We start from the raw sequence: 23,796 nt of genomic DNA on the forward strand, positions 1-23,796 counted from the left end.
AGTCTTGTATTCAGTTCTGAAGAGACTGAGCTTGGAAATATCACCCCTAGTAGCGTGAAGCCAGCGCTCGGATTTGCTCTACTGATGAATGCAGCGTCTTACTCAAGGTCGACCAATATGTAACTGTGTTAGATTTCAAGCAATGGTCAAAATAGTGAAATACGTTCCTCTAGACTGTCGAAAAGTGCATGATCTTGAATGAATTTGGGGGGGGGGGATGAGGAAAAAAAAGAAAAGAACCAGTAAGAACCTTGTTTGACCCAGATGATAGCCTGAGCTTCGGAAGGTTGCTGGGGGTTGGGTTTAATAAAACCACCTGAGGCGAACTCGGCTCAGTCCGGAACCCCTGTCCTGATCAGCAGCCCCCTCTGCGAGGCCCGACAAGGGAGTGGTCGCCACTTGGATTGCTGGCAAATGACTAGGCTTTATGCGGTACTTTTTCTACAGGCTTCAAGTAACCAACTTGGCCTTACCTTTGCCCTAGACTGTAAAATCTGAATACAGAGTCATGGGCCAACTCGCCTGCAAGAAGAGGGATGAGCTTCCCCCGTACAGCCCTACCCCATCCGGAGAAGCTCTGCCCCCTGCGCAGAAATCAGCTCTCCAATTACCCCGCAGATCGCGAATACTGCGCGTTATCGGGCTAGCATGTCTCGCGTTCACCGTCTACGCGCAGTGGAAGCAGATCATCCCTTCGACCGAGGTATCAGGGAAAGGCTTCACGACTCATAGACTCTCCGTCCAGAAGTTGGAAAAAGACCTTGCAAAATGCGAGAAGCTGCGCACCAATCCTATCGATCCGCCCGGCTACGGCAGGACGCGCAATGCCCGATATGTTGATGGCCACAGACCTACCATCATCCGAAACGCGACTGTCTGGGTTGGGGAGCCAGCTGACGGTACTGCAAACTATTCATGGGTCTCGGCCGATGTTTTTATTGAGCATGGCCTTATCAAACGCGTTATGAAAGACATATCGATGTCGACTCTTCCGAGGGATGTCTTGGTCTACAACGCCGCCAGACGGCCGCTTACCAGCGGTATCATCGACATGCATAGCCATGCCGCGGTGCACTCATTACCGACATTGCATGGAAATGAAGACGTTAGCGAGCTATCCACAGACATCACGCCTTATGTTCGGTCAATTGACGGAATTCAACCTACCGATCACCAGCTTCAAGTCATCAAGTCCGGTGGCGTGACTACGTCGTTGATATTACCGGGATCGAGCAACAATATAGGTGGCGAAGCCTACGCGATTAAGCACGCTATTGGTGCCGCTGACGGGAGGAATCAGACGAGCGTTTTCGACATGCTGGCCGATCCGGAACATACCTGGCGTCATATGAAGATGGCTTGTGGCGAGAACTCTAAGCAGGTTCATGGTAAAGCCGGAGAGCGTGGTCCTTACAGTCGCCTCGGAGAGAGCTGGGAATTTCGCCAGGCTTTTGAGCATGCCGCCAATATCATGCGTGAGCAAGACGACTGGTGTAGTGCAGCGGCTACCAGCTTGGATAACGTTCAGATATACCTACCTAACGAGATCAAATGGGAGGCTTTGGTAGCTGTGCTCAGAGGCCAAGTCCACGTCCATGCTCATTGTTATACCATAACGGACCTTGAATCATTCGTCGACCATACCAATGAGTTCAAGTTTCCCATACGAGCTTTTCATCATGCCCATCAAACCCATTTGGTTCCAGAGGTAAGTTATCCAAAGTCAGATGGAGTCTGAAGCCATGCCCTTGAGTTCATTTCGCTGACAGACCATGTCCAGATTCTTAAAAGGGCGTGGGGTGATAAACCACCTGCGTCAGCCCTCTTCGCTGACAACATGTGGTACAAAGCCGAAGCCGCACTGGGCTCAGAGTATGCTGGCAAACATCTCTATGATGCTGGTCTTGTTCCCATCTACGTCAGCGACAACCCAGTTCTCAATGCACAGCATGTAGTATTCGAAGCTGCAAAAGGCTACAAGTACGGACTGCCATACCACGCAGCACTCGCATCAGTAACAACCGCACCAGCTGAGATACTGGGACTTGGCCACCGATTGGGCAAAGTAAAGCCAGGCTTCGACGGGGATATCGTGGTCTGGGACAGTGACCCATTAAGCGTTGGGGCCACACCAGTCCAGGTTTGGATCGATGGCACTGCTCAATACGAAGAACCTGTGGAACTCGACAAGAAGTACCAGGGCACTATTTTGCCAGAGGAAAGTCTCGCCAGCGTCTTTGAAGAAGCTACCATCTTACGAGAGGATGTGGTCTTCACAGGGATATCAAGAGTTCTTCACTCCACTGAGATAGATGGGTTCGCAAGCGACGGCGAAACCTACAACGTGGCTGTATCCAGCGGCAAGATCGTTTGTGTTGGAAGCTGCAATGCCCAGCTGGATAAAGCATCTATCTCTGACGGCGCGGTTATTCGTCTCAAGAATGGATATCTTGCACCATCACTGACTGCATTTGGTTCGACAATCGGGCTTAACGCCATTGACACCGAACGAGATACGGACAATGGTGTGGACGGAGGCGAGTTCAGCCGTGGTATTGATGGTCTCGCCCTTGATACCGAGAAGCTTCACGTCGCTCACCGCTACGGGGTGACTCGCGCCATCTCAGCCCCAAAGTTCTCCGACCTAGGAACACATCACGGCACAAGCGCGGCTTTTCTCACTGGTGCCAAAACTATCCTTGACCCAGGCTCCGTGCTTGCCCGAGACGCTGCGGTGCACTACACGCTGGATTCATCTGCTAAACGTGGCACCAACGGAGTTTCGTCCATGTCTGCTGCCGTTGGAGAGCTTCGTTACAAACTCCTCAAGGCCGCTACGTCTTTGGCTGCCGACGAGAAAATAGTTGTGGAGGATAGTTACTCGGAAGCTTCATTTCTTCGAAAGGTCGTGAAAGGCGAAATAGCACTCACCGTGACCGTTCACAGTGCGGACACAACTGCAGCCTTGTTGGACATCAAGAAAAGTGTTGAAGAAACAATCTCACGACTTACTAATAAAAGCGTCAAGCTCCGCTTTGTAGTCAACGGGGGCGCTGAGGCTCACCTAGTCGCAGATGCGTTAGCGGCTGCTGGTGTGGGTGTGGTGTTGGCGCCTATGCAGTCGTTCGCAGTATCATGGGACCAACGAAGAGCTCTTACAGGAGCACCTTTGACTAACGGCACGGCCATTGATGTGCTCACCCGTGCAGGAGTTATCACTGCTATTGGCTTGGAAGAAGATTGGATCGTCCGAGATCTTGCGCTACTTGCGGGCGTTGCGTACCGAAACAGCGAAGGACGTCTCACTGAAAGGGACGCCCTGGACCTCGCCAGCAGGAATATATACAGAATGCTTGGGTTGGAATATGATCTCGAGCAAGACCACTTCGTAATACACGAAGGAAGCCCTTTGGAGATTGGGTCAAGGGTCAGGGCGGTTAGTGACGGCACGGGTAAGCTGTCGGTCATGTAACTGCCATCTAATTAGTAATCCAATCCGATGTATAGTTTATTTTCCACTTTACTGATACGCGTACGAGGAGCTAAAATCTACGAACTCCTGCTAATTGATGCCATCAGAGTCTAAGCCAATAAAAAAATGTTGTACTGTCATATGGCTGATTGGCGTGGTACCCAACTCACACCAAATCAGCTTCTGGATAATGACATGTTGTCGCCCGCGTTTCGGTGGAAGCAGAGACTGCCTCCTCTTTTCTCTCCTCTAAATCTCCAGCAACAATCAGAGAGTGGTACCCGGAGTCTTTGTAAAGATCCACAAATGAACCTTCAAAGGCGGTGAGCTGATCCTTGGAGATGCGTGCAGCTGCCGTCCCTGTGGCTGATACAGAGCTAAGTGTACGAATAGTTCTTGCCTCCATCTGCTTTGTTTGGGTACTAGCATGGACCATTGTGCATCTTGACTTCCTCTCCAGTAACCATTTGCCTAGCTGTGAAAATAAATGGATTTCATAGCCAGGGAATACCAGATGAGTCTCTGGCAGGCGAGCTGAGTCAGTTATCAAAGGACAATAAGAGAGGTTGGAAAGAAACGTCTCACCACCGTCGAGTGCAAATGGTTGTCCAGCCAGCATCAAGATTTCCGCCGGCTTGCACCATTTTTCTCGAATTTCTGACTCCGACATCTTGATTCCCTTCTGTTTTTGTGCCCCTTGTGTCTTCTTCCAAGTCTCGTACTCGGTTATTGGTATTCCGGATATTGCTTCGTCCTCGACAACCTTGCCTTCAGGAGAATGCTTGCGTCTTATGTGTTCGCCAATGCCATTGCAAGGGTTCGCACATTGCATTCCCCTTTTAAGACTTTGGTGTTGCAAAGACCAACGCGAACAAGAAATGGCTCATGAGACACTTCCTGCAGTTTTGAATAGGTTTTGAATCCGTACCCGTGACATGACTCCACACGATGTTTATACTGGTCTGGGCGAAATTTGGAGAATGGATAGGCTAATGATTGTCGCTTCTCGCTTGGGTATTTGTAGTTAGTTTCCATTCGAAACCTCTGGAAGAGGTCGCCAAGAGTTGGCTCAGAGAATTCACTCTGATTCCCTATCGATGAATATAACATCCCCTTCGTGATGTCTTTCTCCAAAGTTTGGCGCTGACGTTTCGACATTCTTGATAAGGAAATGGCTGAAAGAGCTACTTGAGAGCTATTGGCATCAACTATTAATACAGAGCGTTGTGGCAGATGCTCTGTATTTCTTAGTACCCAGAGAATGGAACAACAGCTCTTAATCAATGTCCAACTCTTCGTACAAGCAAGCCTCTTCTTGGGGGAGGCGTTCAACGACGTTGGATGTATCTCTTAAAAAGAGTTCTAACATTGGTCGCGTAGCACAAACAACTTGACGGGAGACTCCCGGCTGAGGAAGGAGCCGAGTGGCGATTCTGGCCGTTGCCTGTTGTTTATAATGAGAGCTCATTAGTACCATTGGCATGCTTTATTACGCAAGAACCTGAGAAAAACAGCAGTTGGGATCCAGGCCATAGCTAGAAGCACATTACCTTTCGAAAACTATGCCTGTCATCACCATCAATACTAAGCGCGTCAACGAGTGTCTGGTAGAGGTGAGTATCGCTGGTATTTTGATGAAGAATAGACTTGTTTGACTGTGGCAGGCTAAGAACTATATGAACTTTCGCGTCCATAAAGAAAGTTAGAGCTAGCTAATATACGTGCTTGACCTAGTCGCAACTGCGTCGACCCCGAAATACGTCTAAGTCGCGTGACGGTCGCAGTTGCGTCAATGTTCCTGACCAATGCCCTGTCAGTTGCCACAGCACCCCATGCGTGGACCACCCCCATTCACTAACCCTCATGAAATTCATGTCGTCAACTCTTGTTTAGAGCTTCGTGAATGGACTGGTATGAGATGTATTTTATGTTTGGTCGACGAAGGAAATGTTTCGTACCTTATCCCAGAAGCCAAGGCTGTTTAGCACGGTTTCTTATAGCCTGTATAGTGCTGATAGGTCAGTTGTGCATCTGCTTTTCTGCATAATAGGTCCAGTCCCGGCCTCGACTTTCAATATGGGTAAAGTTTCCCCATAAATTCTGGTGTGAAAGGGCAAATGGTATTATTTCAAATGTCAAATGGAATCGCTGGCTGGTATCCTGTATAAACCAAACTTGGGTCAATATCTTTAGGTTCAAGTCAGTAATCATCAAAAAACAACAAGACAACTTGTCTATACTTACGAGAAGCTTTCCTTATAGAACCAAACCTCCCTTGCTCCACTTCTGCCTGCCAATATACGTTTTTGCGTCTCCGCAGCGACATGGCTTACGTCAAAAACCAGAGACGCAGGTCCGCAAGCCAGCATTCCTACAGTACCTTCTTTTTCTGTGATTTCTCTAGCCAGAGAAAGAATGTCAGGCCGTCCAACGATTCTACACAGACTAACAGACCCCGAGGCAGCTACCCAATCACTCGTGCTTTGTACATCTGGTTCTTTTGCCACCTCCTTGGTGCCTTCTTGCGTTGGCATGCCAGATTCAATAGAAGTCATATGATTGGTCGCAGAGCCTCCTGTTTCGTGGAAATGTACTGAAACTCCCGGGGATTTGGTTTCGTTGACAGTCTGCTGCCGTGCTACCATGGAGTCAAGAGCTTGACAGTACCACTCTCGAAATTCTGAATCGCGAGTGGTAATGATAACATTCAGTTCTTTGCCCGTTTCGTTAGTGATCTTGGATTGGAGGAAGTGCTCGATGATGGGAAGTGAAAATCCTGCCCCAGCGCCACCAGCTACTACGAGAGTTTGATCAAATCCCGAAAACCATCGACTGGTCACTCCACCGTATGGTCCATCCAGAAGCACCGGGATTGAAACCTCGGGGGACTTTTCCGCAATCTTCGCTAACCGACTGGTTATCCCACATCTCGGCTGGACGTAAAAGATCATCTCGCTTTTCTTACCACGTTGTGGTGTAGAACAGATGGTGAAGGGGTGTGAGGTCAACGCGTGGACACCGCCAGTCAAAAACCTAAGATAGACGTGCTGGCCTGGGGTCCACTTCGCGTTGGTTTCGATGATGACCATAAGACAGTGCGGCGTTACAAGAGACAGCCGGGCACGGTGGACTCCGTGCTCCAAGAATGTCTTGAACTGGGTGTAGAAGAAGCAGAGAGAATACAGAACGGCTGTGGCGATGAAGTAGTCCCATGACGTAAGTCGAAAGTCGCAGTGGAGGAAGAAGAAGATGAAAAAAATGGCCGCGGCAAAGAGATGGGTAGCTTTGAAGAGTTCGTAATTTTTGTCTCTATTGCCGATCTCTTGGTTAGCCAATGTTGACATGGGGATAAAGTTTTGGTTAGAAACACACCGAATCCAGCGGATGGACATGAACGTAAGCCAAGCTTGCGCCAGGATTGCAATGACACCCGTAACCCACACCCCTCCATCGTTCCATTGCATCATGATATCTCCTTTCCAGGTGTGGAACACAATGAACGGGAATGTGTGTACGAGAGCCAAAACAAACATTGCCCATGCAACCCAGTTATGCCAGATGTTGAGCTTTTCATGGGAAATTCCAGTGAGGGCGGAAATCGGATTCGCTTTTGCACCTAGGATGCTATTCGGATTTGTCAGATGCCGCTGAAGTCAACTCTCTGTTTGAACTGGTTCGCTTACAACAAGATTGGCATGCATGCAAGGGCCATGTATCCTGCACGAGTGGCAATGGGTGGTGAGTTTCCAAAGCTTATTTCCCGCGTGTTCGGCCAGTAATAAGGACGGGGGCCCAAAGTCATTGCTATGGTATCAAGTTAGGTCGGACTCTTGAGAGTTGATTTGCGGATTTCTTACCAAAGAAGAAAATGGCTCCTGCTGCGCCAAGCATGTAGGTTGCCAATGACTGACTATTCCAGAAACCGATTCGCCAACTTTTGTACGTAAATAAGCGGCCAAGAGACAGACATCGCAACCAGAGCGGTTTACGCTGCATTGACTCTGGTGCGTATGTTGTCGCAAAGCTCCCAATGATGGCCAGAAGAATAGCGGCAAGGAAGAAGGCGACCGTGGGCAACCCATACCGGTGGTCAGCCTCGTACCAAAAGACCCAATAACCGGTCTTGAAAGCGCACTGCTCGGGCGTCATCGAGCATTTACCGGCATCCCGGCTCGAGTGTAGCATGACAGGTTGGCTCAGCCATGGTAGAGACATTTTGGCGTCTAGTGGTTGTACAGGAATGACACTGTCGGGACTCAGTTGAGGAAAGAGACAGCAATGCGCCCTTAGATATGGGCAATTGCAAACAACATAGTTTCTCGGAAATACTTACCCACATATACGTACACATGATAAGGGTAACAGCATCTGGCTCAGTGCCAGTAGCAGCTCAGTCATTGCTCAGCCCGGAAACGTTATGCCGCGCTAATATTCATCGAAACAGCAATCACGTATGAGCTCGCGCGTCAATTGCGCCAACGAGTTTGGATATCCTACGCTGCAACTAGCAAGGTTTTGAGCACATTTGAGCAGATTAGAGACTCCCAGTGCTACGCACCACCCACGACTCTCCAGAACCCCAGCGGCAATGGCCACCTAAGCAGGGTATCAATAGGACTGACACCGAAAACAAACCTTCTCAATTGGCCAAGCTTTGTTGATTTGCAGATCTCCCACGTGGAGAAGGGAGTTAACTTGCGCGTTTCGGGACCCTCTTATCCCACATTGTTTCCGACGTCAGCGACGTCAGATGCCGTGATATCCGTCCCGAAGTAAGAAACTTGCTCATTTGGTATGTCGGTTTAATCGGGTCTCTGACATCCGTAGCCTCTTGTTGTAAAGCACTGACCTGTTAATTAAAACGCACCGCTCCCTTCCAGGTTGTGAGTCTTGTCAAAGGACCAAGACACGCACAAGAACCGCCCTCGAAAAGTCGAAAGCGAACACGAAAATAACATTAAGGCCACAGCTACAACATTTTCGTTTTCAAAGAGCCAGGAGAACCGATTGCTTTCTGTAACTGATCATCGGCCCGAGCAACATCGGACCGCATACCGCGAAAATGATGGATATGGGTCAAGCGACTACGACAGCCATGGCGATGGCAAGCTCGACCAGCACAGCTTCAGGAGATATGTCCAGCGATAGCATGTCCATGTCAATGGCTGATATGGCAATGACATTTTTCGAAGCTGTTCAAACCCCACTCTACTCAGACGCGTGGACGCCAGGCAATGCAAGTCAATACGCCGGCACCTGCATCTTCCTTATTATCCTCGCCTCGATTCTGCGCCTGCTTCTCGCCGTCAAGCCGATACTCGAGGAGCGCTTCTGGAGAAATCTACCCACCTACAACATCGGCAAAGACACAGAAAGCTCTCCTTACGCAGAAAGTGTTGAGCCTGGAAAAGCTGGTGTACTGGTTCGGAAAGATATCGTCGTAAGATGGAAGGGATGGCGAGTTGGTGCTGCAGCAGCAAGAGCCACGTACGAAGTCATTGTCGGAGGAATTGGTTATCTACTGTGAGCAAGCATTTTGCTAACTAAGCCATTGACACACTGACATTAAATAGGATGCTCGCTGTCATGACGATGAACGTCGGGTACTTCCTCTCTGTTCTGGGCGGCATATGGCTGGGAACCTTCTTCATTGGCGGCTTAGCCAGCAATAGCCCAGCTGGTCACTCATAGAAGACTCAAAAGAAGGCTGAGTCATCGAATGATTTTACCGTACTTCTGTCTAGTCTTTCTATTCCGTTAAAGCGGCCTCAGGCGTTGCCACAACATCTTAGCGGTAGCATCAAACCAGTCCCACCTCTCTGTTGTAGACTCTTTGCGCCCGTTCGTGATTCGTCTCATAACCCTCTTGAATAGTATTCAATCCATCATTCTCGTGATCGTCCACTTCAATCTGTGGCAAGAACCAATGATCGCCAGTATATGCCGTATCTTCAACGCTTTCGATCGACTCAACGCCCATGCGCCTGCCATTTTGCCCGCTAATAGTGCCATAAAAGTACCTCCTGCCCAACTCCTTTACTTTCTTCTCTCTTTCTTTAGAATTCAATTCTGATAATCCCTCAAAGTCCTCTAACATCCTGCTTTCGTTGATATAGTACATGGCACCAGCGATGCTGCGTGGGTCGACAGGCATATCGGGCCATTTGATGAAGAGACTCGCCACAAGAGTCGTCACCATAAGCGCCAGAATTGAGATACTAGTGACCGCACAGATGTTATGAGTAGGAAGTGTCTGCGTCAGATTGTAAGGGATATTGGTGAGAAGGATGGGAAGAAACTCCGCCAAGATTGCCATGAACGCCGCAAGCATGAGAACAGCATTGCCTTCAAGGATGGCAGCGTAGATACCATAAAAGCTGTTCGTCGGACGTGTGAGGAGGATCGATGACCCTGGCTGCTGCGATTGACGGTCCATGTGATAGTAAGGACTGATAATTGCGATGCCTAAGAGCATCGCAGGTTAGCAATGGCACTTGTGTTAGCCAAGGCAACATGTGGACCAACGTACTGACAAAAATAGATTCCCAGCAGAAAATAATGATTACTCCCAATGCCGAGAGAAAGAACCGAACTCCCCATGTTTGGCTGTCCGTAACCACTTTGAAGGAAGTTCGAACCTGGAGTGTAGTGTGGTAATACAGAACCAAAATGAACAGTGAAACGAGAAAAAAGATAAACCCCAGTCGCCACCAGTACGTGAGTGCGATGAAAGGGACAGACTTTCTAGCCTTCTTCGAAACATTGCGCTGAATCGTACCATCCAGCTCGTCATCAGCAAGTAATGCACTAGACGCAGCCGCCTGCAAATGCCGAGATGAATCGTCACAGAAGATGATGCCATATTCTTTCCTTCCCTGGCTGTTCTCGAAGTATCCAATCATGAAGGTCTTCTCAGCCACGACTGTTTTGCTAGCCTTGAAGTCAATCTGTTGAGATCGAACGCCAGGGTTCCTGGAGAGTGACGATATTCCTGCGATGCTCCATGGGTTTGCATGAAGGCCTGTCTCCCAACTGCGTAGAAAGTAGAGGAGGACAAGGAGAAGAAGAATAATGAACGCAAGTAACGCGACAAGCGCATGGGAAGACACCGTGGAGACGCCGAGCTGAATACCACAGCCTTCAATGGCGGTGACTTTGCACCTTCCGTGGAGCTTCATGCCGATCGCTTCAGTAGCCAAGGGAACCAGCATGGCCGATGACCATAGCATCAAAGTTGTGATGAAAGGAACCGGATGCCCCTGCATGAGAACCTCGAATGGTGTCAGAATGCCCTTCCAACCGTCGAATTGGAGATTGATACTGTTTTTTCCCAGCGAGCCCCCCTCCTGAGCCATCGCAAAGAATGGCTGGTATAGTTTCACGTTGAGATCGATGATCCGGAGTGGAATGGTAACCATTACGGCCAGAATTACTGGGAGAAACTTGCCGACAAAGTAATCTCCGTTAGTAAAGCCGAACCTTTCGATCTTGGTAACAACATTGTCTGCGAAGTCTGTAGACGTAGGCGTTGAGACCCAAGTGAACGTCGCTGTAGATGCCTTTATTGTTGAGAGACGTGTAATGGGCCGGGGCGTTGAGGTGATGGTGCTTAGCTTTCCAGGAATCGAAGTAACCAGAGTTATTGGCGTCGGAGTCGACACAATGGTGCTAACAGTCCCACCAATGGTTGATATGATGGTAAATGATAGAGGCATGGTGCCTGAGGGTGTGGTGACGACTTCAAATGTCGTTCGGGTACCTCCAATGACCGAAGTGAACTCTCTGGGGACCGGTGTCCGCACTATTGTTGTCTCCTTTCCGTCGATCATGGTCGTGACAGTCTCCGGCGGATCAGTGGTTGTAAAGATGCCAGTGCTGCCGCCGACTTGAGAAACCAGTGTAAGCGAGACTGGCTTAAATCCTGCTGTTGGAGTTGATTCAACCAACAAGACCGTTGCCTTGCCATCGATGGTAGTCTGAACTGCGACAAGAACTGGTTCAGGGGTGACAGGAATCTTTACCACGGTGGCCTTGCCTTCCATCGTCGTTGCCACCTCCTTGAAGATGCTTCCAGTGCCAAATGTCGATTCGGTCATCACGACTGTAGACTTTCCAGAGATAACAGTTGGGACGGCAACGAATGCTACGTTCAAGGAAGGTGTCACCACGATGACAATTTGCGTTTCTTGTCCGCCGTTTCTTGTTACGATTGTCTCTGGTGGAGGAGTGAACACCGCAGTAAATATATCCCCATCACTGGCTACAAGCCTCTGAGGTACACCCGTTTCAACCACTGTAACAACTTTTTGATCAAAAACACTGGTGACAACATGGGTGACTGGAGTCGGGTCGATATTTTGCTGTCCTCTGGAGCCTCCTCTGATGGTGGACACTAGGGTTATCTCTGTGGTTCCAACTGACACGTACACCACGCTTGGCCCTGTCGATGTAGCCACAGTGGCGATGGTTGTTTGCACGGCAGTGACACCGGTGGAGGTAAAGAAGCCTGTGGATGCCGGGGTATCGTTATTGTCGTCTCCATTCCCCGTGGGCTCCGGGTATTCAGTCGTGGTTTCGACAGTGATTCCTGGAGTGACCATCACGGCTGAAGTCACCACCTGGGTCTCCGTCTGAGTGGTCGTTATGGACGAGGTTTTTGGACCCTCGCCGGTTGCAATAACTCGAGTTGTGGTCACAGGTATTGTCATAGTGGTCATGAAGCTGGTACCTGGTTGCATTCTTGTTGTCGTCCTGGTAATGGCAGTTGCGGTGACTGTGGTGAACGTACCCATGCCGGTCCTGCCAGGGAAAGTTGTTGGGATAACGGTCGTGAAGGTGGAAGAGATAAAAGTTGTATAATGAGTGCTATATGTGAATGTGGACCCATTTCTCGTCATCGTTGATGTGAACGTAGATGTAGTAATAGAGGTGATCTCATCGATGTCTGTGGGCTTCTGCATTGAGCTCATAGAAATAGAGAGCGAGGTCAAAGGTGACGAGGTCGAGGTTGTAAACAATGGGACTCTAGTCGAAGGCGCTTTGCGCTGGTCTGCCATGTCCGTGGAGGAAATCAAACCACTACTCCCTCCGGAATAGGACGACAAGAATGATAAGGAATACTTCGTTTTTCCCATTCTGTCTGGCTCTGGAGGTGTTATAACTGACTGGGTCGAAGCCTCAGAGCTACGACTGACAGTTGAGGATGGGTTTTCTTCTCCCTCTATAGATGAGATGGACAGTAAAGTCTGGGTTGTTGGCTTATCACTTGTTGCTGAGTTATCATTAACAGAGTGACTCGCCGTCGGACTACCTGCTGCATTGCTTTCGGGTCCTGTGAGAATGCTAGCTGCCGACACTTTTTCTTCTACCTTGCTCGAAGCTGACTGCAAAGAAGAGACTGTATCCAAACCGGAGATTGAGTCAATTTTGGGCGAAGTTTGCTCTGGTACAGTGACCGCGGTCGGGGTTTGTGTCGAGACATCGGTATTGCTAGATGAAATGATTGCCGAAAATGGCGTGTTCGACACGGCGACGGAGTTCAAGGACGATGAAACTTGCGGCGTGCTGACTTGAGATAACGATGACTTTGGGGGCTCCTCTTGCTCGGATGTTGCCGGGAGTTTGACGCTGTCAGATGGAGCATTTTTTGGCATTGGCGTTGGCGTAACCAGTTCGACAAGGGAGCTCAAAGATGAGGGTGTCTGGAGTGTGTTGAGTTGAGCTTCTAACGGCGTCGTTTCTGGTATTGGAGACGGTAACGGCTGTTGTTCAGTAGAGCTTGGCTTTTGTCGTGGTTGTAAAATGCGACGAGGTTCGATGGTTGCCGTGCTGTCGGAGTTGGGCATTGTCTCACGGGCACACACCACCAAGGCCATCAACACCGAGAGCACCAGTATCATGCAGACAATGAAGGGCCATTGCAGCGGTTTTGGCCGGTAGTTGGGCCTCTTTGGAATCGGCAAAGGCTGTTTCTCCTCTGGTTCATTGTGTTCTTCCTCAATGTCATCCGTGGCCTGCAAGTTGTACTGTACTCGGGACTCAAAGGTTGCTTGGTCGGCAGGTGGCGGTTGGTGCATCTTTTCTGCGAATTTGAATCAAGGCATGCCCAGAACTGGTCCCAAAGCCGTGTTTTCACCGATGGTTCATCAGTGTAGCCAAGAAGATCGACAAGTCAGGCACGGATTCTTCGGAAATCGCCATGGTCAGGGAGATGTTCACCTTTTGAGCCACAGGTACCAAACACCTCCTGCGCGCACATGCGCCCCCTACTTTGGGGCCGCAGTGTCATTGAGACACCAGATGAGTAGCCAAAGAAAAACTGGAGGCTTCGCATCTAGACTGTAGCTGGTTCGCCGTTTTCCGCCAGTCCAGCCCCGATAGCTGTCAGGGAGGCTGCTTGACCTCTCCCGGGCCAGGTCTCTTGTATTTTGTCGAGGGAAACGAGGACCAATGGGCGCGACTAGTGCTCTTGGTGGCGTTATTGGCTCTCAGCTGAGGTACGCCATCTCGGAAAACTAGTCGCGATGCGCACTAGTCAATCAAAAGCCAGGAGGGCTGAGCCAAGGCACCTCTAGCGCAGAAGGTTAATTTACCTTGCTTTCATTAGGTCTAGCTGCTGTCATAACATGTAGTCTTTCGTTATACCAAACTTCTCAGTGACCTCAGCCTTTGCAACCCAAGCTGCGATTCTCTAATGACTAGTACTAATGATATTTCAGACCAAAAAAGGAGAGTGGATGATTGAGTCCTCAAGTCGATTGGTGGACCGGGGCTGTGGTAAGCTTGGAGATGGTGTGCTCGGGAGTTGGGCTCAAATGCCGGCGCTCGGGCAGGGCGTCACCAGGAGTGAACGACCGGGGGCTGGATTGGATTGGTTGCACCGCCCCGAAGTAGGGCTGAAGTCGGGGATGCTCTAGGACGGGTTAGTGAGTCATGGCCAGATAGACCATCACCGCGGCGCCGGAAAGCCTTATGTTTCACATTTGCAGGCGGTCTACACCAATTAAGATCTGTAGGAGCAAACTTGTGCTAACCCTTGCATCAAGGCAATGCCTATGCTGAAGTTGCTCAGCAGAGCCTCCAGTGTCGTGGCTGCGGTCCTGAAGCCTCTGAAAAGCTGTGGTCAATTGATATGATGGGGCAGATAGACAACATTTCCATTTCGAGTCCATTTCTAGCGCTGGATGTGTACCTCGGTCGTCCTCATGATGCCTCTACCCTCCCCAAACTTGGGGTCCGTGTCCAAAATCATTTCCTCGCTTCCTGACCTATCGCCAAAACTGTCTTTCTTCTGGTACACCGCCACGGCTGCCGCATGATTTCCTGCTTTGATACTGGTCCGGTAATACTCCGCGCTCTGCGAAAACGCCTGTTCTTCAAGTTCAAATTCAGGCGCTCCCTGGCTTCCTTGTTCCCTGTAGCCTTGTCTCTTTGCAGTCGCCGTGATATTTACGGTTCGGCCGGTTCGACCAGTCGGGTAACGGTTCTCGTACAGGTTATCGCTGTTGTAATGGCGACTCGAACTTATTTTTAGAGCTCGACCAACGAGTGGCTTTAACGCTGGTGCGCAGGCGGCAATGATGCCAAGGTTCAGTTGGAGGCTGTGAGTCGGGGACGTTAGCTTACGCCATTGTAATGAAGCATTGAAACAGAGAGTACTTACAACCCCCAGAACTGGATACTTTGGAGACTATAGGTTTATGGTCATTAGCGTTTATCATGCCGCATGTCCTTGGACAACTCACAAAGTTCCATCTTTGTTGCTTGGCTGAGCAATCTGGTAAATAGACTTGATGATTCCCATGATAACGGCTCTGAAAGTTCATTAGCATAGTAGTCCCAAAGGGACTTGTAAACTCACAAGTAGCCAAGGCTTAAAACGCCAATCAGGTAGATTCGGGTCCGGAGCTTCATCTGTAAAACCCAAATAATGGGGATAGGTAGTGTGGCGAAACAAACATCAGTGAAGATGTTGAAAGCTACTCAGGTTAGACCTCGGCGCAGGAGGATGCAAAACCACAGCTTGGTACCTACCAGTGTTAATAAGAGCAAAGTTTACAAACAGCTTGATGTTGTAACACGTAGGCTTGAGACTTTTATTCCAGTAGCCCTGTAACGGGGTGCAGTACAGGAAAAAGCTCAACCAAGCCATGGTTGTATAAAGAACAACAAGAACTAGGCGGTTGTCAGCGAAGCCTCCCAAAAGATGACGTATGCCGTTCCCAAGTCAACCGACTTACCGATCAACGCCCATAGAGCCCGGGAATACCATCGGTTCTTGCTTAGTCGAAGCAACGATAGTGCGATCGATATCTTAAGGAAGGCTAATGCAGCGATCGCCGAAATGATGGATTGGAAAAATCCGACCTTCGTAAAAAAGACTTGATCCGGCTTGCTGATGGTGTCCTTGTGTCTGCCAAGTCCGTAGAATCCTTGAATAACGAATATGACCATCCCTCCACCAAGAGCACACAGCTTGTAAAGTCAGCATCGGTCTAATGCTTTGACCTGTTGAAGAAGCCATACCGCAGACAGGATCATCATGTAGTCGTCGAACCCAATCGTCTTAACGATGATGGCGCGTGTGTATGTGCGGAGTGCGACAAAGAGAAGAGCGAGTGCGTGGAAAGTACCCGTCACGGCCAGGATCATCGCAGTGTTGCTCTCCTTGGCACGCTCCAGGTCGACAGTCGTTGTCGAAGACATGGCAGCGGCGACAACGCATGCAGCGTTGACAACGCACGTACGGGGAAGCAAGATCGAAGAAAAGCCACGGGATTCTCGAGGGTGGGCACTACGGACAGTGAAGGGATCTGCGCAATCTTTTAATCATTTTGGGGCTGTTTCCGTACCATGGATAAGAGACAGGTGAAGCTGCAGAAAATGGACCGGGCGAGTCCTCAGACACCACACCACAAGAACCGAGCACGTACGGGGGCTGTTGAGGGGAAAGGAAGATCACAAAATGGGTATAACTAGGAAAGCATCATTGGATGACAGGCATAAATAGGGAACTCATCATGGTTGATCCAGTCTACCTTAAGAAGGTGCGACATTTTTCTTCTAGACTGTGTTCCAATGCAGGGAACAAGATCCTTCCTAGCGCCGCGATTCCCTGGGAGTTTCGTACACTAAAGAGAGAGACTACTGTAGTTACCATGGTGTGATCTCGAAAGCTTGTACCGGACTTCTCCTTGTAGAAAGTGGAGCGCTTTGATGAAAGTGCTGCAGCACCTGCTGTGATGAATGAAGAGGTGTGGACTAATTTGAGACGAGCTGATGGATGCCACAGAGAAGTCTCCCACATTACGTGACACACCGTTCCAGTACTTACCGCCAAGTGCCGTCAAGGATAGCAACTGTTTGTCATTCAATGGGCTGCAGGAACTCGTGCTTTCTTTCAGTCGTCCCGATGATGGAGACTGAAATGTCCCCCCAAGAGTATGAAGATTTACTTAGGCACTCCGGTACACTGTCTGCTTATGCCACGGATCATGGTGTACCGCCTGATGTGACAATTTGGATTATTTAGTTCCGATCCAGTGGCAACTCATCAAAGCCTTCCTAGGCATCTCCTTGGACCCGAGGACACGGTGAACCTTAGCGGATTCAGAGCTCGGCATGCAAACCGAATGGGGAATCCTCAGCGGGGTTGCATGATCGACAAAGCAGGAAGAGAGCGTTACATGTAGTGTAAAAACCAGTTGGTGTCGCCGGCGTCGGGTGATCATTTGTTACCTTCCTGGTTAATTACAGAGAAGTCTGCCATTCGGAAGAAATGGATAGAGTAAGGGTGGGGTAGTGGAAACATGCTACGGTAAGCGAGAACTGAACCAGGACTGGTTGGTCACTCCCGAGGTTGAGGTGGACTCCGTGGAGCCGGACTGTGACCGATATATTCAACATTGTCTGCTAACATTGCTCGATGTTGGGACGAACTTTGCGTTGGTCTTATGCTAGGTATTTCGACTTTTGAGCTTATAAAGCGCGAACAGATGGCCCAGTGAATAAGGAAGATGGCTATCTGAGACAACTCGCCCAAGACGCTTATCTTTCAACCAGATTGCAAGGAACTCTACCTCCTGGTTGCCCGTCTTCCCCCGATGCAAGCTGCCGTTTAATATCCGCTACCTCGATGATGTGGCGACGGGACGCATTCCTTGCCGATTCCCCATCTTGCGCGCTTGGCCCGAGCGGGTTACATTCCCTTTTGATCTATCCCGGCAATCATGGGTCCCAGATCTAGTCTATCGAATTTCACTCCCCTATCTGCCGCATGAGACCGTTCGATTCCCGACCCTTTTCAAATTTGCCCCCATTCCTCGTCCTCATCAACGGGGTTTTCCGCCACGAGCGCCACATTTCCACAAGTTCTCCCACCCAGTGCGGTTACTACCTCCGCGCCGCATTCCGCAGCCCTGTAGGTGATGCCCAGGGCCACTAGTCTAGGCAATGGATGTTTTAATATATTCCCAACGTCTGACAGGCATCTGTCTATATAGCCAACAAGACTTGCCTGCAACCTGTCCTCCGCTGATGATCTCGGATCGCCCTGTCTGCTCAAATTTTCCACTCGAGCTTTCGCGCCTCGGCTCCTGTACCAGTCCTCTTCGACTGCGGATGTACTCGGAGCAACATACCACCCGGACTCCCATGGTCACTTGCGCGAATACCCTGCATTCTGCTCGTTTCCCCTAAACAATCACAGAACCGCTAGCAATGTATTCCGCCACCATTGTAGCTGCGGCCGTTGGCCTGCTGAGTGCGACGGTGGTCGCATCACCTGCCGAGACTCACGATATCCTCGCGGACCTCCAGGACCGTGCCATGGCTGCTCTCGCTGATTCAAGTGCTGGCAACAAGCGCAGTAGCTGCAACATCTTCAACGCTCGCTACCGCCGGGATTGGTTCGTACCGTGCCGTGCTGATCACGAGTACCTGGCAATACAAGTTGGAAGCTAACAGGACGGGCTCTCTAGGGAATCTTTCTCGTCCGAAGAGAAGAAAAATTACATAAATGCCGTCCAGTGCATGTTGACGTCGCCATCGAAGTCCGATCCCGAGTTCGCCCCCGGTGCCCGCAACCGATATGACGACTTTGTCGCTGTGCACATTAACCAGACCACCCAAATTCATGGAACTGTGAGTCGTGCTTCAGTGATCGCATTACACGTGGCGAACCTAACATCGTTACCCAGGGCAACTTTTTGACGTGGCATCGCTACTTTGTCTGGGCCTACGAGGAGGCTTTGCGGAATGAATGTGGCTACAAGGGCGCCCAGCCAGTGAGTGGATTCCGTGACTAGCTGCGGAAGATCTTTAGAACGGGTCTAACCGCCATACCACAGTACTGGAACTGGTTAAAGAACCAGGACGATCTCACTAAATCCTCTGTCTTCGATGGAAGTGACACCAGCCTGAGTGGCGACGGTACCTACCTCAAGCACAATGGTAGTGTCAGTGGTGCCGGCGCCATCTTTTTGCCCTCAGGCAAAGGTGGAGGTTGCGTCTCAACCGGCCCTTTCAAGAAGTAAGCTTGCGATTTCTTCATTTTCAGGGGCCAAGCTCACACTGCTAACAATCAAAAAGCATGACTGTCAACCTAGGACCCATTAACCCTGGCATGGATGGCCTCAAGGCCAACCCGAACGGCAAGCTTAGCTACAACCCTCGTTGCCTCAGCCGTGATCTGAGTAGCTATACCGCAAAGACCTGGTTCACCAACGAGAACATGATCAACATCACCGTTGGCGCAGCTTCCCAAAACATTGAGCTCTTCCAGAACGAGCTTCAGGGCCGCTTCGCGGACGGATTCCTCGGCATGCACGCTGCCGGCCATTTCACGGTAAATGGAGAGGCCAGCGACCTTTACTCCTCTGTCGTTGATCCCACCTTCTTCCTGCACCATGCCATGGTTGACCGTGTGTACTGGTTGTGGCAGGCGCTTCACCTGTGGAACGCCTTTGAAATTGCCGGCACCATCACCATTAACAACAGGCCCGCCAGTCGAGATGCCCTCAAGAGTGACATCCTTAACCTTGGTGTCAACGCCGAGAACCGAACCATCGATGATGTGTTGAACACCATTGGCGGCTCCCCTCTTTGTTATGTCTATGCATAATGGTACGATCTATCAATCAATCGAAACTATTCAAGATGATTAAGCGTAGCGCTGTAATGACTGGTGGAAACATTGACCCGGTAGGCATATTTGTAGCTGAGTTCTTGTATATAATACCCTTTTTGTGTGCATTTGTTGCGTCGGTGGACGAAACACTGTGGAATCCAGCACTAATTCCAGCATTCAACTCTCACTTGTTAGGTTTCAATGAAGCGATACAATCAATGAACATAGATGATTAATCGTTACAAGGCAGAGGAATCAACTGAGGTTTCCGATACTGTGACTTGTACCTAGTTTCTTAGTGCTAATAGATATTATGCTATGCATGAATTTGAGTTTATGAATCAATTATCAAGGAGAGTGTAGATAAGACAAGCCCTCAAGACCCCCGCACAATCTATTAAACAGAGAATTGACCGGCATCACGATGGAATCGAGATCACATACTCTCGATAGCTCAACCGTCTAACTCTGTCAGTAGAGCATGAGACTCTTCATTTGAAAATTGTAGGTACGCCCCGTAAGCATTCGTCTCAATTTAGCTTCTGTCTGGAACTGGAAGAACTCTCTACAGTCACGTCGGGCTAAAATTCTGTCCGCGAATAACATGGTTGGGTTGTATTTCCTTCATTATCCAGATTCTCACCTTGGCGCTTGTGCTTTTGGTAATGGTACATCTTCTGGGGCATGTTCGTTTTCCATCAGGGCCATGACCATAGATCCCTCTAGATTACCTCGATATGTGATGCTGCTAAGTGTCTCTTTGAAATGTTGACGATCATTCTCCGTGATACGTGCTAACCATCTTAGTTCTCGTATTGGCGAAGTAAAGGGTCCTTCAAAAGTCGATTCATGGCACCACGCTCCATACAAACACTGACATCGAAGCCATCCGTGTCTGCAAAGTCCATGAATTGAACCAGGCCATCGATCCTCGGCATTACACCCTGGACATATCTAGCCAGATCTTGTGATCCCAAGAAATCAAGCTCATAAGTCTTGGCTCTAACCCAAGAAGTAACAAGAGTGTGATGAGTTCCCAGAAAGCCTTGCCATAGACGCTGAGGACTGACCTCGTGTGCAGCATCATGGACGTAAGCAGCCACGGCATCGGGCGTAAACTGCAACATCATCTGTCTGATGGCACCTGCGATAGGACCTAGTTCCTGCGAGGTCGCATCATCGGCGGTCTTCTCAACATATCCTATGAGGAGCGGAGATCCAATAAAAGTGTCGGGAAGAGACGGAATAATGCGGTTTCGGAGGCCCAGAGTGATGTCCATATATACGCTCTCTGTTTTTCCCTGATGGCCACGAGCGCGGTTCATCAGAGTCCAGACATGCGCCAATGTAGCATCAATTCTGGAGACGCGGAGAAATTTAAGATTGTCAGGTAGACTTGCCTCAGCGGCCTTCTTCATGCGTGTCAACTCGTCAGCCGTGAAGTAAATCTGCACGTGGTCAACTGAAGCGCCCATATCCCACGTGGGCCAGGGTGGGAACGTAGACGGGCTAAGTTTTGTCACGTCCAGCTCGTCTGGTGCTGGCATGGTCGCCAGCGAATTGGGCTTCACAGCTGCAGGATATCCCGGTGCATCTTCCGCCCACCAGTCGAAACGGTGCATGGGTAGTGATCGAGCTTTTGCAACCAGTTCCGAGTCAGGAAGACTTCCGGGATGCAGCCCGGCAACATGGTCCAGCTGGGCCGGGTTGAAAATCGGCTTGAGGAGTTCGAGGTTGCCCAACTTGGAGTCGCTACGCAAAATGATTCTTGATCGCCCCGCCCATGCGTGCATGAAGTTCATCAAAGCGACAGCGTCCGCAAGGGGGTGCGAAATCTTCGCGCTAATGCCGAAACCTCCACATTTGAATTTCGTAAGCTGGATGGCCATAACTGGCAACCTTTCAATGGCATTCAAAGACATGAGGGCAATTTTCGTAGGCGGCAAGAACTCGGTTTGCCGAAACCTTGAGGCGTTCCACTCTTTCAATTGCGTTGCCCTTTGCTCTCGGCTAGGGACAACTTCGTCGAGGCTCATATCGTAGTTGACAATGACAATCTCAACTCCAGGATCATTTAATGTGCCATGGACTACCACAGGTCGACCGAGGTGCCGTGGAACAATGTCATCTTTGACCAAATGTTGAGTGGCCCAATGAATTTCGCCGGCGAAGTGAGGATAATCATTCAGCGTTTGACTAAGTTCGTGTCTCATTACGTCAAAGAGTTCAGGATGCAAGAATGCTCCATCCCTCGGCTTGTCGTAGAGCCATATTCCTGCCGTGGGGGCGAAACGAGCGACGGTTGCATCGATTATTGACAACTTGGAGGTGATGGGCACAGTCGATGGTTTTTCGGGAAATATTCTTTGAGTAGTTTCGACATGATGAACAGTCGGAACACCTGCAGCTGCGTTTCGCGTCATTTCGTTTGTTGGCTTCGTCCCCAGCAGTGGTATGTAAGGAAGTATGGACGGTTGGAATCAGAATCTCTAGGCTCTCCGCAACTTGGCAAAATGTTCCAAGAAACGAACATGATTTAACTTTATCATCACTGCAGCCGCACAGACACTGGAACCGTGAAACGCCAAGGATACCTGGCCAGCGGGATAAACCAGTCACTCGGCCCCGTTATGAATCATCTTGCATCATCCCCTGAAAGGACTAGCTCGTCATCGTTGATTGGACGTTGGGTCTGAAATGGGGTACGGGAGGGCCCGGATCCTGGGTAACGGTACTGCTACATGACCAATGAACTATCTTGACATTCTGATAAGCCCCTATGTCAGGTCAGTGATTCCCCTTCGTGGAATAAAACAAAGCAGATGGAATTACCTCGCGTGGAGCTGATTCTCCCATTTCGATGAAAACAAGGCTCACTGAAAGAGTCATGATGATTGTTATGTTGCAATATCTATTACATTACCAACGATGTCAGGACGCGTCCATGCGGAGGGTGGAGGTAATTGGCGTTCGCTTTGTAGAGTAGTGCTTCCCCCAGCTCTCGTGCGCTGTCAATAAATGTCTGAACAAATTTCATGAATGCACCAACCCATTTCAGGGCCACATTACGTATCTAGTCAACGTGCAGTCGTAGCTGGCGAAAGAGACTGAAACGTTATACGATGGAATGGTGTTGTGTCTCTTAAGACGCCACTTCATCCCATTTTTAGCCATGCATGCAGATACAGTAAGTGGGATGAACGGCGTAAAGATCTTTGGGTAAGGGCTCGAATTTTTATCGGTTCAGTCAGGATCTTAACTGAGAGAATACGTCGTATGTAAGAAAGATGGATGCCTGACTTCGTACACCTCTACTTTGAAGCCTACTGATCATTGTGACCAACACCACGAAGGATTGAGGATGCAGGCGCCGGGACTGGTCATCATGCATATGTGAGAGGCACGGATCAGCTCTCTGTGTTCAGCATGGGGCAAAAATAACCCAAGAGTAGGAATAAGCACAGCGTAACTAGTGTAAGGAGTTGCAGCGATCTAGCGAGATGAGCCAATAACAATGCTCAAAATCTGACCACCGTGCAGCGAGTCGACCTAAAGCCATTTCATTGGGTCTACTCCTTGATGATAACCAAGTTCCAAAATGACATGTGCGGCGGAAGAAACTCCCTCATCTCAGTTTCCACTCACCCAATAGTAGGACGACAATCTTGAACCTGATATGACGTCGAGAAGAGAAACAGTTCGTGTTATAGTGGGACATGTTAAACAAGCCGTTAGTCTCACGCCGGTCTCATCTTCTTTGCAATCCAAGAACTTAGAACTCGATATGGAGGGCAATGAGGGACCGTCAGACAAGCGCGGGCCAGGACCATCGCTGAAGAGCAGGGTAAAAGGCTCACAGGGTATGCAGCCAATGAGAGTCGTCTATCAAAGCATCGCGGCTGCGCCAAATAAAGCCATCCGGGTGATGGGTGAAATACAGAATTCCCCCAACATCCGTGTTGTCCCATTCGTTGGACCGGTTAAAGATTGCCGAACGCAGCAGCTGTGTCCCTTCGAAAAGGGGGCTTGGTGCGTGATGGTGTCTGCCCAATCTGGTTGGTAAAATACCATCCTTTCTGTCTTCCTGTGCCAGACATATGCAGATAGGTTAGATAATTGGTGACTACGAGTGCTTATGGGTGACTACTAAGTATGCATGTGCGAGGGTAGAAGCGCCACCACGCGCCGGATAATGCAA

The 23,796-nt window shown here is 49.7% G+C and overlaps 8 protein-coding genes across 8 annotated transcripts; 4 read left to right on the plus strand and 4 right to left on the minus strand.

Moving 5' to 3' along the window:
- Positions 1-508: 508 nt before the first annotated feature.
- ColSpa_12641 (uncharacterized protein) lies at positions 509-3,472 on the plus strand (the record flags this gene model as incomplete). The annotated part of the gene is made up of 2 exons (XM_049278853.1): positions 509-1,708; positions 1,781-3,472. 2 exons carry the CDS (start codon positions 509-511, stop codon positions 3,470-3,472), a joined length of 2,892 nt encoding a protein of 963 aa, XP_049134810.1.
- Positions 3,473-8,534: 5,062 nt separating this feature from the next.
- ColSpa_12642 (uncharacterized protein) lies at positions 8,535-9,163 on the plus strand (the record flags this gene model as incomplete). The annotated part of the gene is made up of 2 exons (XM_049278854.1): positions 8,535-8,995; positions 9,046-9,163. 2 exons carry the CDS (start codon positions 8,535-8,537, stop codon positions 9,161-9,163), a joined length of 579 nt encoding a protein of 192 aa, XP_049134811.1.
- Positions 9,164-9,272: 109 nt separating this feature from the next.
- ColSpa_12643 (uncharacterized protein) lies at positions 9,273-11,568 on the minus strand (the record flags this gene model as incomplete). Its single annotated transcript, XM_049278855.1, has 2 exons — positions 9,273-9,883; positions 10,002-11,568. The coding sequence occupies 2 exons, from the start codon at positions 11,566-11,568 to the stop codon at positions 9,273-9,275; spliced, it is 2,178 nt and encodes a 725-aa protein (XP_049134812.1).
- A 3,077-nt stretch (positions 11,569-14,645) lies between these two features.
- On the minus strand, positions 14,646-15,275 carry ColSpa_12644 (uncharacterized protein; the record flags this gene model as incomplete). Its single annotated transcript, XM_049278856.1, has 2 exons — positions 14,646-15,072; positions 15,217-15,275. 2 exons carry the CDS (start codon positions 15,273-15,275, stop codon positions 14,646-14,648), a joined length of 486 nt encoding a protein of 161 aa, XP_049134813.1.
- A 680-nt stretch (positions 15,276-15,955) lies between these two features.
- ColSpa_12645 (uncharacterized protein) lies at positions 15,956-16,177 on the minus strand (the record flags this gene model as incomplete). The annotated part of the gene is made up of 1 exon (XM_049278857.1): positions 15,956-16,177. One exon carries the CDS (start codon positions 16,175-16,177, stop codon positions 15,956-15,958), a length of 222 nt encoding a protein of 73 aa, XP_049134814.1.
- Positions 16,178-18,190: 2,013 nt separating this feature from the next.
- ColSpa_12646 (tyrosine--tRNA ligase, cytoplasmic) lies at positions 18,191-19,005 on the plus strand (the record flags this gene model as incomplete). The annotated part of the gene is made up of 4 exons (XM_049278858.1): positions 18,191-18,378; positions 18,451-18,613; positions 18,670-18,756; positions 18,820-19,005. The coding sequence occupies 4 exons, from the start codon at positions 18,191-18,193 to the stop codon at positions 19,003-19,005; spliced, it is 624 nt and encodes a 207-aa protein (XP_049134815.1).
- A 56-nt stretch (positions 19,006-19,061) lies between these two features.
- On the plus strand, positions 19,062-19,592 carry ColSpa_12647 (N-acetyl-6-hydroxytryptophan oxidase ivoB; the record flags this gene model as incomplete). The annotated part of the gene is made up of 1 exon (XM_049278859.1): positions 19,062-19,592. The coding sequence occupies one exon, from the start codon at positions 19,062-19,064 to the stop codon at positions 19,590-19,592; it is 531 nt and encodes a 176-aa protein (XP_049134816.1).
- Positions 19,593-20,401: 809 nt separating this feature from the next.
- Positions 20,402-21,520, minus strand: ColSpa_12648 (brassinosteroid-related acyltransferase 1; the record flags this gene model as incomplete). The annotated part of the gene is made up of 1 exon (XM_049278860.1): positions 20,402-21,520. The coding sequence occupies one exon, from the start codon at positions 21,518-21,520 to the stop codon at positions 20,402-20,404; it is 1,119 nt and encodes a 372-aa protein (XP_049134817.1).
- Positions 21,521-23,796: the final 2,276 nt, after the last annotated feature.

Source organism: Colletotrichum spaethianum (assembly GCF_022836535.1).
Source record: "Colletotrichum spaethianum MAFF 239500 DNA, contig68, whole genome shotgun sequence".
Taxonomy (NCBI): Eukaryota; Fungi; Ascomycota; class Sordariomycetes; order Glomerellales; family Glomerellaceae; genus Colletotrichum; species Colletotrichum spaethianum.